The sequence below is a fragment of the Haliotis rubra genome, unplaced genomic scaffold (assembly GCF_003918875.1).
Source record: "Haliotis rubra isolate DU_JTF1 unplaced genomic scaffold, ASM391887v1 Scf43, whole genome shotgun sequence".
Classification (NCBI taxonomy): Eukaryota; Metazoa; Mollusca; class Gastropoda; order Lepetellida; family Haliotidae; genus Haliotis; species Haliotis rubra.
Window position 1 is genome coordinate 2,599,521 of NW_025767113.1, and position 15,949 is coordinate 2,615,469.

The 15,949-nt window shown below is 43.5% G+C and overlaps 1 protein-coding gene across 1 annotated transcript; it reads left to right on the forward strand.

Moving 5' to 3' along the window:
- Positions 1-940: 940 nt before the first annotated feature.
- LOC124288983 (collagen alpha-4(VI) chain-like) lies at positions 941-5,492 on the forward strand. Its single transcript, XM_046725582.1, has 7 exons — positions 941-1,105; positions 1,375-1,402; positions 1,678-1,764; positions 2,545-3,108; positions 3,375-3,410; positions 3,626-4,156; positions 4,316-5,492. The coding sequence occupies exons 1-7, from the start codon at positions 1,067-1,069 to the stop codon at positions 4,321-4,323; spliced, it is 1,293 nt and encodes a 430-aa protein (XP_046581538.1). The 5' UTR covers positions 941-1,066; the 3' UTR covers positions 4,324-5,492.
- Positions 5,493-15,949: the final 10,457 nt, after the last annotated feature.

Here is a 15,949-nt window from a genome sequence, read left to right on the forward strand (position 1 = left end):
ACAAACTTCTTTTTAGTGCTCATAAATAAAATTGCAATACACAATAGGGAGCTTCTGCTGATGGTAAATATTAATGGAACTTGAAAACAGTTGCTGAAACAATAATGTTCAGACTGTGAATCGAAACGTGTAAGGACACTTAAGAACGTGTTTGGTTGTCATCTCTCGTCAAGCAGGTGGAACACGGCAGTTTGACTGGAGGAATTAGATATAACTACGTGGTTTGCATATCTTTGCTGTTAAAACTCATGGGAAAGATTTCAAGCATGACAAAATGCACGATGTGAAAATACTTTCCCCTTTAAACACGATATGAAATCCATCCTCATAAAAATGTTATGTTGTCAAATACTCAACAAAGCTATTTATATTTTGTCTGAGTTTATGGCTGGGAATAATGGTCTGCGAGCTATTGTTGTTGCTGCCAAGGAAAGAAATTTACATCATCAAAATCACTGGGCTGTCAGCTGTTTATCGGTTGATATAATGTATATCTACCCATGCGACAACATTATGTGTAGGGTGGTGGTGCGTGATGATGTCCTCTACAGAGATGGTTAACGACGTCACAGTGGTTGCAGATAGGAATTTTAAATGCGCAGAGGAATGAAATTGCGGCTGAATTCTAAATATAACCACATTGTTTAACGACTTGTAACGCAGGAACTCGGGCAAACTGTGAGCGCAAAGTCTATTTTCCGATTCTGGTTTCCGTTCCAGACTTATGAATGAAAGGTTCATGTCTGAGAAATTTAGGCGGCAATCCCATTGGCGAGCATCACTCCTGGTTGCCATAGATACCGGATACGGAACTGCCATATTAGGACTCGCTACTACTGCTCGGTAGCGCGTGATGTAAACTGTAAGCGAAGTGCGTGGTCGCCAAGCAAGCCCCGCCTTACGGGAAATCATTGGACCGGCGTCCTACATAAATACGAGGCCGAGTCTATCCAAGTCATTCTCACTGTGACAACGCTAGACACTGGAGTGTCGAAAGACGAGATACACCCCTAGCGGAACGAGATTACATTCTTTACAAGCTATACTAGTGAGCCGGTTATTCAAAATGGAACACATTCTCGCCCTAATTCTATGTGCCTGCATGGTGAGTTGGTAAACTGTCATCTGTTGTGTGCTGTAGCTGGTGTTTAAATAGTTCATACACTAAATCTTGTGGTTTGTCTCAATGTCGGTAATGATATATCTATAAATGCTTCTTTAGGTAACGACACCCACGTGAACATGCCTCTCAGCTGACGGGAAATATTTGACATACCTTTCCTGTGTTAGGTTGTAAATTCCGCTACAGTTAATGGCATGGATTGTATACCTGTACACGTGTTAACCTCTACAATGTCCTGCCTTATGTTTCAGGTGGCAACAAGCTCAGCAAAAGCACTAGGTAAGTCCTTAAACTTTCATAAGTTTGTTTAAACTATTTTATTATACCATACACATGTTTCAATCTATACAAATTAAACTCTCCTCTCAACACCCTTGTGTAGCATTGCTTTTCTGTGATGCAGCGGGGTTTTGTTAATAATGTTCTACTTGAATATTACACATTCCAGTCGAGGCCAAACATAATAGCAGTCTAAATATAGAAACTATTTATTAACGTGGAGACGAATGGGGTATGTATTGAATTGCTATTTATAAACCTGTCTTTTGCTCCAGATTATGACGACTTCCTCATGCAAAGCGATCCCCACGGCTGGTTTGGGAACTTCGCCTACGACGACCAGGCGCACAGCGTACCGAGAGGTAAGTTAAGGAACAGTAGTGTTTGTTTGAATGTTGGTGTGCAACAAAATAGAATTCAGTTATCTGTCCAGTCTAGGAACATCTGTTATGGTTGTTTGAGTTCGAAGAAAAACAAATGTATATTTTCAAAGGAAAACATCAGATAGGATAACAGTAGGACGTCATAATTTATTCATCAATGTTATATATATCTTTGATTCGCTTTGGTTGTACCCTTGATCTTATCAATATTAAACCCTTTTATCTCAGATGTTCCTCCAGCCCCATCTCGTACCCTTGATCTGATTGCAATCTACCGACTCATCTCACTTGTCCCAGATCTCATTACAACCTCCGAGTTTTGTTTTATGTCTGAACATTTCATAAACTGCCCTTTTTCATGAGACAGAAGCACATTGGCATGAATTAATCAGTATGTGGATACAACATAGTACATTATACGTATTACAACAGGCCGAACCTGCCACATCAGAGCCCGTGACTCTTGGAAGAAATCTATATATTTTTGCAACTGACAGACAGTTTCGCCTCTTGCCCCCTGCAGTAACATTACCAGGTGTAGATCAGACGCAGGTAGCAGGATGTTCACTAAATTACATGGATGAAGTCGTTGGCCTTTAACAATGAGTACCCGTTTCTTTCACATTGCTACAGTTAAACTCTCACGACACGAATCATCTGTAGCCACATGAAAGTGTACTTTAAGAAGTATATGTACAAATGTAAACGAGATACACCATGAACTGCCTCCATGTATATTGACCTATTGTTTGTTCCCAGGTTGTGGAGGAAAGCCGGCCGATGTCTACCTTGTGATGGATACGTCACGTGATGTCACCCAGGAGGAGATCGATCTTCAAAAGCGTTATTTCAAAGAGCTGTCGTCTCTGTTTTATCTGGGCCAGAACACCGTCAGACTTGGGGTAGTTTCCTCCGGAAGTAACTCTTTGACTGCAATCCGACTCGGCAGTTACAAAAATCCTCATGATTTCAAGAAAGCCATCGACATCACACCCAGGGTCGGGGGCCAGAGGGACCATGCGAAGACGTTGGACTATCTCAGACGAACCGCCTTCGCCCCTGCCGTGGCGAGGCAGAGCGTGGCGCATGTTGTCATCTTCATGACTAACGGATTTTCTCACAACGCCATGGCAACTAGGATTGAGGCCAGGTTGCTTAAAAAGGCGGGAGTCTATGTGTTCACGGTCAACCTAGGCGGAAGATGGGACAAGTCCGAGCTGACAGGAATGGCCTCCAACCCTGCAAGCGACTTCGTCTTCAATTCCGACGACTACATCATCATCGACCCTCTGATCAGGCTGCTGAAGATTCACGAATGTGATTGTAAGTATTACAACAAGCAATCAGGACACGCTTGAAAGAACCTGTTCTCTTTTCGCCTTTGATGCATGGGTAAATTTCAATATACTTGGTAGGGAGTAAACAACTCGGTCCGTGCCCTCGAGGTATGCTAATTGTAGTGTTGCTTCTGTCACATTGTGTAGCATGGGAGGAAACTTTTTAGAGGAATTAGCATTTTGCAATGTCATCATTTGAATTAATACTCATGGTCATAAAAACTCATGCAATTATCTCTTTGTGTTCAACAGATCAGATCCATCCCCCAGCTGCGGAGCCTGAAGCAGGTATGCCATATTTTTAGAGCATCGTTTGCTTCTGTACCAAATTATGTAGTTTAGTCAAGGTCGGTAATATACCCTCAAGCACGTCGTGCAGTTCAAGGTCATAAGGTACAGCATAACTATACCTAGTATATACAGTCTTCATGCTATATCAATGTGTATCCCAGTTGAATTATATTTTCATCCATAATGAAACTAATGGACTGTTTCTTGTTCAGCTTGCAGTCCGAAACGGAAAGTCGACATGGTGTTTGCTGTAGATCACCTGCACATCGGTGCTGTCAAATCAAAACGCATCCTCGCCTTCATCGACAGCCTGTTCAGCGACTTTGAACACAGCGATAACCTCAAAACCGCCCTTCTCCTCAATCGTCCAGTATCAACCGGCGTCCTCAGCAACAAGCTCACAGATGTCACGGAGACGGAACAGGAAATGGACAGAGTTGCCTTTCCTGATTTTAGTGCCGTCTTGCGTCGAGCGAGGAGAGCCTTGACTAAGGGCAGACAATCCGTACAGAAGACAGCTGTGGTGTTTATGGATTCTAACGTTCGCATAACTCCTGCAGTATTCAAAGAGGCGAAACGGAATAAATTCAGGAAGATCGACACCTATGTTGTGTACATTGGTGATGATTACAACAAGAGCGACCTTAAACTTATCAGTAACGGAAATGACAACATAATCATTGTCCCTAGCTACGGCGAACTGGAAATCTCTAAAGAGGACGTTTTGACATCGCTCTGCAAAGGTATGTGTTTCATTTATAACGAGAGACATTGTAAAATGCAATATTCACGTCTGTACTTTAAAGAAAAAATCAAGCAACAAAGGGTACATTTTGTGTTAAAATGAGTCTCAGGTACATAATATACGTTATTGTCACTTATCATGTAATATTTATTTCCAGGTTTGTGAAACTTCATCTACGACGAAATCCGAAACACCTACACACTTTACAGTTCCAAGTAAACACTGAACTCAGGACAGTTCCCTCTATTGATGAACCCATCGCAGACTGGACATCCACTGCCAAACCTAGATGGGGATCTGCGGTTGAACCAGTCGCGACCAAAACGTGGACACTGTAACGCAATCCACCATCGCGATCAAGGATATTGTTGCGTGGCAACGACGATGCATATTCGCATTTGATGTGACCTCCGTTCGGACAATGACAATGATACCAAAGACAATGTGGTACTCAGATCTGATGTATCCATGCACAGCGATGTGAGGAATCTCCTCAGGAACCGCTCTAGTCATTTACAGGAAGCAATGCTGGACATTGTTAAGGTTATCGTGGTATTTTGGTTACTTTTGTAACACAGAAATCTCATTCATGATAGTTTTGGTATTGGTCTTTGTGGGAAAGTCGACATTGCGATGGTTTGTACATATACGAGCACAATGTTAGTTGAATGATAACACTGTGAGCTTTAATGTGGACCACACCAGGGTATTCTTTCAGCCAAGATTGGTTAGATTGTGAAATTGAGCAGTTTTCTCAATATTTCTATAATTCCCGTTTCATCAACGGCGCAACAACGCGCCACCACGTCCCACCTATCTTGTTAAAGGGCAGTGCAATACACAGAGCGCTTTCCGTCCATTTCATGAATGTCTTGTCTCATATTTTGTACTTTTATACTGTATTTATAAGGCGTAAATGTGAATGCTGCAATGGTAAACGGATGAAAACGCCTTTAGGCGACATTGGTAATGGCGTTGTCTTCAGAGGCTCTCCTGGTGCATGTGTGATGTGCTTTGTGACTGAACGTTTGACTGAACGTTTGACTGAACGTGTGACTGAACGTGTGACTGTATGTGTGACTGAATGTGTGACTGAACGTGTGACTGTATGTGTGACTGAATGTGTGACTGAACGTGTGACTGTATGTGTGACTGTATGCGTGACTGAACGTATGAGTGTTTATGTAATGTATATAAGTCTCTGTGAGACCGGAAGTTCTGTTCGTTGTGCCATTACATGTGCCTGTGCCTCTCACTGGTCTTGAACGAATTCCATGAATGTATGCCATGTAAATCTAACTTATTCAATTTAATAAATCTTGAATCCACTTGAATACATTGACATGTTTGTTTATGTTCACCAAGCACCGACGGTTATTACAGGTATCCTCGGTTCATGTACAGTGCTGGGCATGTTTCTAGAGGCTTTAGAGACTGCATATTGGAGTGTTATTGATTCCTGCCTTGATTTCCCCAACTGAACACACCATCAGTGTATCTCAGTGTTCCCGGCTCTCAGCTTGAGACCACAGATTATGTACGTGTTATTGACTTAGTGTCGACATGCACTCCTCACATTCATTTCTGTAACGTCGTACGTACGCACCAAAGTTGCATGTATACGTACTGGAATACGAATCTGGACCATAAGCCCTACAGGCACTACGGGATCAGCCCCACAGTCCAGCAATCACCAGAGTCTCACTGACAGCACACAATACGTCCTACAGACACCACAGGATATCTCGCACTGTCCTAGACTCCCAATCAAGGACGACTGTGCAAGGAAATGTCCATGTCGACCCAGTTGATGGACGGGTGTTTAGTAGGCGAGTGTATAGTAAGGTGTTCTTCTAATGACGAAAGACGGAAGTCCTGCAACGTACCCAGTGAAAGGACCTTCTTGAATACATACTGCGAGTGGACCCAGGTGTCCCCATTCGTGACCCTAGGTGTTCCCAGGTGTACTCCTTCATATCCCCGGTGTCCCCAGGTGTCCTCCTTCATGTCCCCGGTGTCCCAAGGTGTCCTCCTTCATATCCCCGGTGTCCCCAGGTGTCCTCCTTCATGTCCCCGGTGTCCCCAGGTGTCCGTCCTTCATATCCCCGGTGTCCCCAGGTGTCCTCCTTCTAACTCATGTCCCCGGTGTCCCCAGGTGTCCTCCTTCATATCCCCGGTGTCCCCAGGTGTTCTCCTTCTTCATGTCCCCAGGTGTCCCCGGTGTCCCCAGGTGTCCTCCTTCATATCCCCGGTGTCCCCAGGTGTCCTCCTTCATATCCCCGGTGTCCCCAGGTGTCCTCCTTCATGTCCCCGGTGTCCCCAGGTGTCCTCCTTCATGTCCCCGGTGTCCCCAGGTGTCCTCCTTCATATCCCCGGTGTCCCCAGGTGTCCTCCTTCATATCCCCGGTGTCCCCAGGTGTCCTCCTTCATGTCCCCGGTGTCCCCAGGTGTCCTCCTTCATGTCCCCGGTGTCCCCAGGTGTCCTCCTTCATGTCCCCGGTGTCCCCAGGTGTCCGCCTTCGCCAAGCAACAGGGACAACAGGACAGTTACAGTAACAATACCGTATTACAGACGTATTTTAGTCGTACGAATACGTTCGCTGTGCCAAACAGGAGGCCTAGGATTCAGTTGCACTCTTGTCGCGGCTGCTCCAAATCATACAAAACGTTTATTTCCGTTGTACGGGTCACATCATCCTGGAAATGAACAGGAACGTCTAGTTTACGTATGTGTATAATGTCAGGTTTCCAAGACGGCATGATGTCTACATGCAACCCCCTAGAATGACAGCATGTTTACATGAATTACTGTCAAGGCTACACCTGTAATTAACGACTTGAGACGAGAGTCTGAGAAAAACTACCTGCCCGCTGGGGACACATCAAAGATAAGCATTTACCTGTATACATGTAGGTAAATACGTGGGCATCAAGGGGGCCGAGGTCAATGAACTGAAGCATGTCGAGTCTCTGTGAGACTCAACGTCCCACTTTGGTTCTTGTAGACGACGTCGCTGTCGCTGACCGCGATGTGATCTGCTGCCACGTCACGTACTTCATACATCTGGTCGTGAAAAACATGTAGCTGCAACTGCGCATTTTATACAGTAGCTGCAACAAACACAACAGCAATACAACTTTTGTTAGAAACGTGCTGTCGAATGAATATAAAGGAACACACCGTAATTCATGGCAGGAACCAGTCTATATGGTAACTTCCAACCGATCGAGTCACACTAAATCTCGAATTCCGCAGAATGTAAGACCAAACAGTCAAACACACTCAGTCAAACATACTTTCCATAAATGTGGGCTTTTGGGAAATATTGTGTGTAGAAATCCTTGGACTGTGATATGTACTGGCGTTCAACGTGTGATATCGAGGCAGTGGGAAATGCATGGGTGTGCTACATTGCCACAACACAGATTAACGTGTGATATTGAAGCAGTTTGTAAATGCATGGATGTGCTTCATTATCTCGACAAGCACATATCAACGTGTGATATTGAGACAGTTGGAAAAGCATGGATGTGCTACATTACCACAAGCACAGATTAACGTGTGATATTGAGACAGTTGGAAAAGCATGGATGTGCTACATTACCACAAGCACAGATTAACGTGTGATATTGAGACAGTTGGAAAAGCATGGATGTGCTACATTACCACAAGCACAGATTAACGTGTGATGTTGAGAAAGTTGGAAAAGCACGGGTGTGCTACATTACCACAAGCACAGATTAACGTGTGATATTGAGACAGTTGGAAAAGCATGGATGTGCTACATTACCACAAGCACAGATTAACGTGTGATGTTGAGAAAGTTGGAAAAGCATGGATGTGCTACATTACCACAAGCACAGATTAACGTGTGATATTGAGAAAGTTGAAAAGCATGGATGTGCTACATTACCACAAGCACAGATTAACGTGTGATATTGAGAAAGTTGAAAAGCATGGATGTGCTACATTACCACGCACAGATTCAACGTGTGATATTGAGAAAGTTGAAAAGCATGGATGTGCTACATTACCACAAGCACAGATTAACGTGATATTGAGAAAGTTGGAAAAGCATGGATGTGCTACATTACCACAAGCACAGATTAACGTGTGATATTGAGACAGTTGGAAAAGCATGGATGTGCTACATTACCACAAGCACAGATTAACGTGTGATATTGAGACAGTTGAAAAGCATGGATGTGCTACATTACCACAAGCACAGATTAACGTGTGATAGTTTGAGACAGTTGGAAAAGCATGGTGTGTGCTACATTACCACAAGCACAGATTAACGTGTGATATTGAGAAAGTTGGAAAAGCATGGATGTGCTACATTACCACAAGCACAGATTAACGTGATGTTGAGAAAGTTGAAAAGCATGGATGTGCTACATTACCACAAGCACAGATTAACGTGTGATATTGAGACAGTTGGAAAAGCACGGGTGTGCTACATTACCACAAGCACAGATTAACGTGTGATATTGAGACAGTTGGAAAAGCATGGATGTGCTACATTACCACAAGCACAGATTAACGTGTGATGTTGAGAAAGTTGGAAAAGCATGGATGTGCTACATTACCACAAGCACAGATTAACGTGTGATATTGAGACAGTTAGAAAAGCATGGATGTGCTACATTACCACAAGCACAGATTAACGTGTGATATTGAGAAAGTTGGAAAAGCATGGATGTGCTACATTACCACAAGCACAGATTAACGTGTGATATTGAGACAGTTGGAAAAGCATGGATGTGCTACATTACCACAAGCACAGATTAACGTGTGATGTTGAGAAAGTTGGAAAAGCATGGATGTGCTACATTACCACAAGCACAGATTAACGTGTGATATTGAGACAGTTGGAAAAGCATGGATGTGCTACATTACCACAAGCACAGATTAACGTGTGATGTTGAGAAAGTTGGAAAAGCATGGATGTGCTACATTACCACAAGCACAGATTAACGTGTGATGTTGAGAAAGTTGGAAAAGCATGGATGTGCTACATTACCAGCACAGATTAACGTGTGACAGATTAACATGGATGTGTGATGTTGAGATTGAGAGTTGAAAAGCATGGATGTGCTACATTACCACAAGCACAGATTAACGTGTGATGTTGAGAAAGTTGGAAAAGTATGGATGTGCTACATTACCACAAGCACAGATTAACGTGTGAGTTAACGTGTGATATTGAGAAAGTTGGAAAAGCATGGATGATACTGAGACAGTTACATTACCACATTACCACAAGATTAACGTGTGATGTTGAGAAAGTTGGAAAAGCATGGATGTGCTACATTACCACAAGCACAGATTAACGTGTGATATTGAGACAGTTGGAAAAGCATGGATGTGCTACATTACCACAAGCACATATCAACGTGTGATATTGAGAAAGTTGAAAAGCATGGATGTGCTACATTACCACAAGCACGTGTGATTAACGTGTGATATTGAGACAGTTGAAAAGCATGGATGTGCTACATTACCACAAGCACAGATTAACGTGTGATGTTGAGAAAGTTGGAAAAGCATGGATGTGCTACATTACCACAAGCACAGATTAACGTGTGATATTGAGACAGTTGGAAAAGCATGGATGTGCTACATTACCACAAGCACAGATTAACGTGTGATATTGAGAAAGTTGGAAAAGCATGGATGTGCTACATTACCACAAGCACAGATTAACGTGTGATATTGAGAGAGTTGGAAAAGCACGGGTGTGCTACATTACCACAAGCACAGATTAACGTGTGATATTGAGACAGTTGGAAAAGCATGGATGTGCTACATTACCACAAGCACAGATTAACGTGTGATGTTGAGAAAGTTGGAAAAGCATGGATGTGCTACATTACCACAAGCACAGATTAACGTGTGATATTGAGACAGTTGGAAAAGCATGGATGTGCTACATTACCACAAGCACAGATGAACGTGTGATGTTGAGAAAGTTGGAAAAGCATGGATGTGCTACATTACCACAAGCACAGATTAACGTGTGATATTGAGACAGTTGGAAAAGCATGGATGTGCTACATTACCACAAGCACAGATTAACGTGTGATGTTGAGAAAGTTGGAAAAGCATGGATGTGCTACATTACCACAAGCACAGATTAACGTGTGATATTGAGACAGTTGGAAAAGCATGGATGTGCTACATTACCACAAGCACAGATTAACGTGTGATATTGAGACAGTTGGAAAAGCATGGATGTGCTACATTACCACAAGCACAGATTAACGTGTGATATTGAGACAGTTGGAAAAGCATGGATGTGCTACATTACCACAAGCACAGATTAACGTGTGATGTTGAGAAAGTTGGAAAAGCATGGATGTGCTACATTACCACAAGCACAGATTAACGTGTGATATTGAGAGAGTTGGAAAAGCACGGGTGTGCTACATTACCACAAGCACAGATTAACGTGTGATGTTTAGAAAGTTGGAAAAGCACGGGTGTGCTACATTACCACAAGCACAGATTAACGTGTGATATTGAGACAGTTGGAAAAGCATGGGTGTGCTTCATTAGGTCGACCAGCACAGATGAGACACGGTGACACTGAAGCATAGGGGAATGCATGGGTGTAGTATGGGTAAGTATAACTACTACAAGGTAAGGGTGAGTGAGTGAGTGAGTGAGTTTAGTTTTACGCCGCTGTTAGCAATGTTCCTGCAACATCGCGACAGGGAACAAGAGAAATGGGCTGTTCGCTTGGAAACATGTGAAAAATCGATCCCGGACCTTCGGCGTGACAAGCGAACGCTTTAACCATCCCACCGCCCGACAAGGTAACGAGGTGATAATACAAGTACCAAGAAGGCAGTTCATTAACAGTATATATTCAACATTTAAATCAAGGCACAATCGCGCTATCCGTGTATAAGGTCCGTCCGTGATGATTAACATTCTGTCAGTAGCTGCAGAGTGGAAAAGCTCTCACTCACATTATGATGCCGCGCAAAAAGCACTCGACACAGATAGTTCGCCCTCTACATACTACTATATGGCTACAGTTTTAACACACAAGCAATGGTTATGCAATGGTGATATATTTCATATTTGCAGTAATTCGGCCAATGTTTTCAGCCTTGTGAATGAGTGAGTGAGCGACTTGGGTTTTACGCCGGTTTTAGCAATATTCCAGCAATATCATGGCGGGGGACACCAGGAATGGCCTTCACTCATTGTACCCATGTGGTGAATCGAAGCCGGGTGTTCGGCGTGACGAGCCAAGGCTTTAACCACTATAGGCTTTTCAGCCTAGTAATACTTTGGATGCATTTATAGTGTTTGGGTCAAATCCAGTTGTGAAGTGTACATCCTTTTGTCCTGCTGTGTATAACAGTTATCTGCATATATGAACTCAAGTTACTCGGGAAGTTTACGAAGCCAGTGATTAATATGTGTCGCTCGCAGTGCACGTAGTGCAGGAAAAGTTGTGGTTGTACGTACCGGAAGTCCGTGTTAAATGCCCTTCATACCGGAAGTGCAGCTCGGCAGATTTAGTTAGAGGAGTATTTCTGTCGGATACAGTCCTGCAACGACAATGGGTTCCCAAAGCACTCTTTCTTCTGAAATATTCTCGACCGAACCATTTTGAGCACAGCTGCACTACTGTTATCGTCAACGTTGGTGGCGGACAATACGTATATCTCCTACTGACACGATTTGTAGAGGTTAATATAGCCCTTTGTGACTCACAGGAATATTCGGGAAAGATAACAAAGTATGCGTTGTAGCTTAACGCAATGTAATGCCCAGGGATATAGTCCCCACCCATTATATAATTAAATGCGTAAAACCGATTTTCGTTCTCAGAGGTAATCAGAGGCCAATCTACGATTCCGATAGAATCATAGCCATGTCTGCATTGTGTTCATGGATCACTATGAAATATTGAAGACACCGGGTGTTCGCTAAATAGATGAGTGTATCCTGCCCTTCATACACATACAAAGCATTAAGTCACTTCTTCACCTTGTCCAATACACGGGAATATATCGTTAGTGCAGGTCGGATTAGCAGTGTAGCAGACGCAGACACCAGGTGTCTCGAATTTGGTAAGTTCTCAATATGTCTGCATGAAAAAGCTTCACAAAGGCCTTGAATGTTGAAACAGAGATGAAACAAAGTTAGAGAGACTTGTCTCAAAGACCGGTTTATTCATATGTTGAAATTAAAGTGGAGAGATCATGCACCACTGTACCTCAAAAGAGTCGAAACGTAGGCGCCAGAGTCTGGTGCTGCTTGAATACTGTTCTACAAGACGGGACGAGTCCTACATGGGAGTCAACACTCTTGTTATGAAGTCTAGCGGGGAGTTCTTTCATCCAACGCAAGCAGAAGTAGTGTTAGGGTCATTCTTGTTTAACTCTTTGTCTTATGGTATTCAGTACCACATTCACTTGCTTTGAGTTTAGACATAAAGAAACAGTTGAGCAAGGAACTAATTTGATGACGCACTGTCCACTTCAGTGTAACGCAGAACTTAAAGATTGCTTCATGGTGATTGTCCCAGAACTTGCCCTCACCAAATCCTTTCGAAATACAAGAACTGTGTATATATTATATATTTACTTGTCCTATTGTTACATTTTTAGACATATTCACTTTGTGTCAGTTTACCTGAAGAATTAGATTCACCCTGGGCCAGTTTGCCCCCATGCCCAGTTTGACCTACATATGGCATCTTGACAATTATGATGACGTGTGTGCATAGAACACAGGGTCACATATGTGTTAACAAAACCTACATACTGAATGTGTGGTGTGCAGTTATGGCTTGAGGTTAAAACAACTGTTAACTCCACACGTCAAAAACCTGGGTTCGAATCCCAACATATATACACAGTGTCCTACATGCCGATATATCTGGTTGGTGCTTAAAGCGGGGAAACATTGACAACAGATTATTATATATACACGGTGTGCAACTGCCTTTTTACTCCCACAAGTTGATATATCGGGTTGGTGTGCACAGCGGGGAAACATTGCCAACATATATACACGGTGTGCAACTGACTGTTGTCGTCCCACAAGTTGATATATCGGGTTGGTGTGCACAGCGGGGAAACATTGCCAACATATATACACGGTGTGCAACTGACTGTTGTCGTCCCACAAGTTGATTATATCGGGTTGGTGTGCACAGCGGGGAAACATTGCCAACATATATACACGGTGTGCAACTGACTGTTGTGCAAGTTGATTTATCGGGTTGTTGTGCACAGCGGGGAAACATTGCCAACATATATACACGGTGTGCAACTGACTGTTGTCGTCCCACAAGTTGATTTATCGGGTTGGTGTGCACAGCGGGGAAACATTGCCAACATATATACACGGTGTGCAACTGACTGTTGTCTCCCACAAGTTGATATATCGGGTTGGTGTGCACAGTGGGGAAACATTGCCAACATATATACACGGTGTGCAACTGACTGTTGTCTCCCACAAGTTGATATATCGGGTTGGTGTGCACAGTGGGGAAACATTGCCAACATATATATACACGGTGTGCAACTGACTGTTGTCGTCCCACAAGTTGATATATCGGGTTGGTGTGCACAGTGGGGAAACATTGCCAACATATATACACGGTGTGCAACTGACTGTTGTCTCCCACAAGTTGATATATCGGGTTGGTGTGCACAGCGGGGAAACATTGCCAACATATATACACGGTGTGCAACTGACTGACTGTTGTCTCCATATATACACGGTGTGCAACTGACACAAGTTGATATATCGGGTTGGTGTGCACAGCGGGGAAACATTGCACGGTGTGCAACTGACTGTTGTCTCCCCACAAGTTGATATATACACAGCGGTACACGGTGTGCAACTGACTGTTGTCTCCCACAAGTTGATATATCGGGTTGGTGTGCACAGTGGGGAAACGTTGCCAACATATATACACGGTGTGCAACTGACTGTTGTCTCCCACAAGTTGATATATCTAGCATAGTGCCCAAAGCGAGGACACCCCGTTAACATGAACGCAAGATAAATTTCCTCCAGAATGTTATATTTATTGGCGCTTCATATATTTTGTAGGTTTAAGCGCTGCGCGAAAGATTTTAAAGGTGCTTCAAGTGCAAACCGCTGTACAACAAGAGAGGTACATTGTCATGCCCTGTCACTGTGTTACCGTGAATACAAACGCAAATTCAATCTTTGATGAACATTCAACAATTTATTGTGCCAATCAGCTCACGATATGCTTTTGCATATAACTTGGCATAAACTAATACAGGTGATCACAACCTATCTAGGAGTGATGGACACAGCCAACAATGGATGGATTATGAAAACACGAGAGGGGCGGCTGTAAAGTTCTGAAGAAGTACTACCCTTTACACGTGTAACGACAACACAACGCAGGCTGCAACCTCCACAGCACCAGGCTACAACCTCCACAGCATCAGACTACAACCTCCACAGCACCAGGCAGTATGGTTATATAGGCAGCAAACAAACCCGGCATCCTTTGTTTCTGAAAACAGCACTGTCACCAACCATCTCCAAATGAACCCAACAGCCAGCTGTGTGGACATGGTGGTGTTAACATAGGGTGACCCCTTTCCACTGCCACTGTCAAGAATTTGGTAGCGATGCTTTAAAGGGGAAAGATAGCCTGCAGTTGGGCCAATAGCAAGATGTTTAACTGCTTCCACGTAATGCAGGGGAGTTCAGACCGGTCTGAGCAATGGGCTGGACACGATAACGGTTTCCGCACATTGAATTCAAATGTTACTGGCATCGGCTCAGAAAATGTCTTGGTGAATCATCTCTCGTGAGAATGTGTACATCGTCTCCTCCCAAAACGGCGAAGTCTGTTCGATCAGACAGGGAGATGCCTTGAGTATTCTGGGATTCCAAAGTAACCCTTACAGGTGGACTACCTTCCAAAAGGTGAAACCACTAGTTATCATGTGCTTAGGGAACTGCATGGGTAAAGAGTTAAGGTGACGCCTGTTGTTCCACCAGGATGATGTGCTTGTTCTGGTATAATATGCATCCGTGGCCAGAATGCATGCCTGTGGTTTCTCATTGAACATCTATCGTATTCATCGTATTTGGCACCGTGGGACTTCCACAGCTCCCCCTCAAGAGATAAATGCACATGAAGATGGTGTCATTTCTGCTGTGGAACACGGTTTTACACAGCCAGGTGGAAATACTCTGTACCAGTTAGATCCAGGCAGTTCAGGGCCGATGCCATAACATGGACCAAAGTCTTTGTTGCAACAGGGCTCCGAACATTTTAGCCACCCCTCTGTGTCGTGATGTTATAGTGGCGGCGACACGGTCAGTATTGTACAATATATAACAGTCAAGCAGCACTGATGGCAAACGAATAACAAGCAATGATAACATTCAAACGCCAGTAGCATAACAACCACTATAAGCATATGGCAGACAGTTGAACACAACAAACGTTTTCTATTTGGCTTTAGCTTTTAAATAACTTATACATAAAGTATAATGAAATTAAATACATCTTTTATAAATATAGATTCAATCAAAAAATACAAATAAAGATCCCAAAAGGGAGGATGAAATAAATAATCCATTTATGACGACACCCGGAAGTGAGTGACATACCTCCTCCTCCCTATGTGAGCGTGACACCTGCTACAACACACCAGTCACACACATCTTGAGCTGAGACGCCGGGAATGACAAGGGTTGAGGTGTATCAGTTCCCATACAAAGAGAGGTCTGTCGTCTAGATACAACCAGGTCAGACTGGGGAAG

What these genes read in the sequence shown, in the direction of transcription:
- LOC124288983 (XM_046725582.1), top strand. Translation starts at nt 1,067, where the DNA reads ATGGAACACATTCTCGCCCTAATTCTATGTGCCTGCATG. An exon ending in GGCGCACAGCGTACCGAGAG is followed by an intron (nt 1,765 to 2,544) that starts GTAAGTTAAGGA and finishes GTTTGTTCCCAG; the next exon opens with GTTGTGGAGGAAAGCCGGCC. An exon ending in AGCTGCGGAGCCTGAAGCAG is followed by an intron (nt 3,411 to 3,625) that starts GTATGCCATATT and finishes TTTCTTGTTCAG; the next exon opens with CTTGCAGTCCGAAACGGAAA.